Source organism: Chenopodium album, chromosome 5 (assembly GCF_948465745.1).
Source record: "Chenopodium album chromosome 5, dcCheAlbu1.1, whole genome shotgun sequence".
Classification (NCBI taxonomy): Eukaryota; Viridiplantae; Streptophyta; class Magnoliopsida; order Caryophyllales; family Amaranthaceae; genus Chenopodium; species Chenopodium album.
The window spans coordinates 61,601,973-61,605,967 of NC_137838.1; the positions used below are offsets into that span (position 1 = coordinate 61,601,973).

Consider the following 3,995-nt stretch of genomic DNA (forward strand, 5'->3'; position numbering starts at 1 on the left):
TGATGGAATATCAAAATCCAAATTCTGATCATACACTCTAATTACATGCCTGCATAGAATACCAAACGTTTCAAACTTCCGGCAATCGCAAGACACATCCTTCATAACGTTGTTAAAAATGACACAATAAAATCGCCTTCTATTAGTAATGACTTCTTCACTTTTCCCTTCTGGGATAATCAAAACCCTATCTTCAAGGAGGTATTGAATCAAGTTGTCATCCAAGACACGCTCGTCCCTCCCAGAGCAATGCATAAGTCGGGTACACTCTGTCTGAATCTCCTGAAACTTAGTGTCAGTGTAAATTTCCTGGAAGAATTTCTCAATGTAAAATCCACTGACGAGACACCTAAGATATTTGCGGTACCTAGCATCTACATCGTTTTTGGCTTTAACACGCTTCTCCATTTCCCTTTTGTACTTATTAGGGAATTCATATAGCTTTGTTTTATTGTTTATAAAGCCATCAAAGAAACTATTGATGCTTTCCACTCTTTGTGTAGTCTTCATCCCGGCCCAGAAATGCTCTTTCATAAAGGGTGGCACTTACATGTGTCGCTCTTCATACAAATCAAATAACCACTCATTGTCATGTAGGTTATACTTCGACATTAACTCGGACTATCTACGCTCAAACTTTCCAAATGTGAAACTCTCGTATATAAGAGTCTTAAGAGGACTCTTAAAATCGTGATATCTGAAACATGTACATAACAACTTACATTCATGACATAATACTTAAAATGGTCACAATATTGAATGAAAAATGACATTAATTCATGACCAAAGCAAAGTAAAGCATAACAGAATTGCATTTAAACACATGGGGACATTAACACACATGAAAATTCATTCATGACATATTTTATGCACATGGACAGAAAACTGACAATGATAACTCCAAATCAGAAAATAATTGCATGTACATAACAGGGGGAGGAACACAATCAGACTACAATTTTACTATTCATGTAAACTTTAAGTATGAGCTAACAACATGACAGAGTCGGACTTTTCAAAGCTATGTGCCAAAACTTTCTAATCAAACACTACTTACCCTTTACATTTCCCGAGCTTATTTGGGAATTTCTTCAGTATGTGCCAAATGCACCAACGATGCCGAGCATTAGGCATCACTTGTTCCAAAGGCTTGCGCATAGCAACAGCTTGGTCGGTTAGAATAGCCCCGGGTTCTTTATTGCCCATGCATGACAGCCATTGCCTAAATACCCAACCAAATGTGTTTGAATCCTCATGTGACACGAGTGCACAACCCAACAATATAGATTGGCCGTGATGATTAACCCCTACAAAGGTGGCAAATGGGAGCTCGTACTCATTAGTGAGATATGTGGAATCAAAACAAACCACGTCACCAAATTCTTCATAAGCCACTCTACTACGAGCATCAACCCACATTACGTCCTTCAAACGGCCTTCTTCATCTAGACGGTGTGCTTGATAGAAATTTTGATTATCCTCTTGCTTCCGGTCAAAGTATGCCATCATAGCAGCTGCATCACCACCTTCCATTTTCAACCGCTTCATCTTTTCCTTGTACGTACACTTCATGTTCAAGGTCCTTAACACTAGGGAGGTTGTCGACTCCCCTCTCAATACCAATACACCCATGTATTTGTCTTATAGGGACACCTTCTTCATAGTAATTCAAAAGTTTCTTCCTTACATTCAACGTGTAATTCTTCATTCGATACTCCTTCACCAACTTAGCATCACTAAGTTTAGGGGTATGGTTATCATGTTCTTTTTTAAATTTCCTTATAACCTACAAGCCATGACTATCAACCCTAGGGTATAACATGGCACCACACTCACATTTCTTGGACGTCCTCTTTGCCCGCTGCAACATATCTTCCCTAATTTCACCATTCATCGTTCCACCTGTGCCACAAGCATCCGTAGACTTGGCCCTTTTCTTGGCCTCCTTCCTTTCCCTCATATCGAGTGGACCATAGCACTCACACCTCCATGTCCCCCCTCTCCGCTCCTCCACCCTTATCCTTCTTTAAAAAATTGGATGCTACTCTAGATACCCCAAAAGCTTTCTGCTTGGCATACTCTTTGTAGTAAGTTTCTACATCTTCAAAGGATTTGAAAACCATTCCTAACCTAGGTGATTCCACATAACAGTACATGGTGACCTTGTTTTTTGAGACAATAGTCTCCACTGTTTCAATCTTCTTAATTGGAGACATGGCAGCTAATCTGTTAGTAGAGTTTGGAACATTCAATGGCACAAGGTTAAGAGAAGGAACAACACCAGAAGTTATCACTTATCCCCCCTCAACATCAATAGCAGAACTCCCAACAGGCTAACCCATTTTCCTAGGATTAAATTTGATTCCATAGCCTAAATGAATAACAGACACTCAACTTTCAGATTGCAATCACTTAACACAACACTATTGAATACCCAAACTGCATTACAAACACTTAAATTGCAGACTTCTATAACAAAAATCACTTAAAAGAACACTATTTCACATACCAAACTCAGTCACTTAGCATTCACCAATGGACACATAGTAATGGTTACCAAAATACAATGTGAATAACATCACTTTAGAAACAAGCAATTTGATTTTTGTAGTTTATTCTACCTGAGAAGGGGGGATTAAACTCAATAGCACGCAATAGAAGATGCAATATAGGTATCAAAATTCGAAAAATCAACACACTTAAGCACAATTCACTTCAACCAATATAACAACAACAGAGGTTATTCTTTGACATTAAATTTCAGGAAATAACAGAAACCCAAATTCAATATTCAAGAATTCTTTTTACACATCCCTATTCAAATAACCAACTACAAACAACAACAAATAAAATGTCAATTTCCCCCCACCATCATTGACTCGACATTCAAATTACTCAAATTGACTTGAATATTAATGTGAACCAACATATAATATAATGCAATCCAACACAATTACATCGCATGTCGATAATTACCTTTTTCTTAACTGGATTCCAATTACTACCAAGTTCAAGCAATAAAAACCCAGTTAACACCATAAAGCAATTGCCCCTTTTTGATTATTTACAATAAAATTCATTACAAACAATTTCATTTCACCCAAGCAATAAACCATTAAATTCATATCTTTAACAATTCCAACAAACGAGATCACAAATTTCACAAATTAACACCAACTAAACGGATTTGCAAAAACTAGGGTTTTCCATAAATGAGTACTTACCAATTCTACTGTACCACTTTCATATTTCGCTCGCTACATCATTTCGGAATGTTGCTCCCCCCCAAGCCTTTGAAAAAAATGAAGTGCAGAAGTATAGAAGAACGACGATAGCTTCACATCTGTGTTCTCTAGACGACGAGTTAGGCAGAGCTTTTGATTGCCAAAAAGAAGACAAAACGGGATTCGGATTGGAGAACCGTTAACCATGTACTAACGGCCCAGTATTTCCCCCAGTTAAGTGCCATGTCAGCATATTTGTACTAAATCAATAAAATATTCATAGCAACTCACATATTTTCGAAAATGCCATCTTATAAACAATTTTCGTTTATATGACTTATGAACTGGGGGAAGCTCCCCTACCCTTGCCCACCTCCCCATCGTCCACTATTGTCCTATTAATCCCTTTCCCTGTATCTCATTCCTCCTCCCTATGTCCCCTTCAACCCCCTTCCCCCACCATTCTCTCCCTTCCCCCACCTCCTAAACCACTACTCTCTCCCACCTCCACCCTGAAATCATCACTCCCCTTTCACCCCCACCTTCGAAATCACCACCTCCTCCCTTACGTCACCTTGATTTTAATTGAATTGGGGATTATGTTGTGAATTGTGCTTCTCGGTGTTGTTATTGTTGGGCGGTCGGTGAGGCCCAACTTTGAGCATCGGTGAGAGAGAGTTTGAGATGGGTTATTGTAGGCTAGTGGCTTACTGGATTTGCTCGTTGGGTTTTTGCAACTACTATAATTATGTGTGGTTTAATTTTATCTAC

At 38.7% G+C, this 3,995-nt stretch overlaps 1 protein-coding gene across 1 annotated transcript; it reads right to left on the reverse strand.

Annotated features, from left to right (window-relative positions):
* Positions 1-621: 621 nt before the first annotated feature.
* Positions 622-1,632, reverse strand: LOC145632981 (protein FAR-RED IMPAIRED RESPONSE 1-like). Its single transcript, XM_081685298.1, has 2 exons — positions 1,058-1,632; positions 622-697 (listed from the first exon to the last, which is right to left on the reverse strand). The coding sequence occupies exons 1-2, from the start codon at positions 1,630-1,632 to the stop codon at positions 622-624; spliced, it is 651 nt and encodes a 216-aa protein (XP_081541424.1).
* Between the last annotated feature and the right edge of the window lie 2,363 nt (positions 1,633-3,995).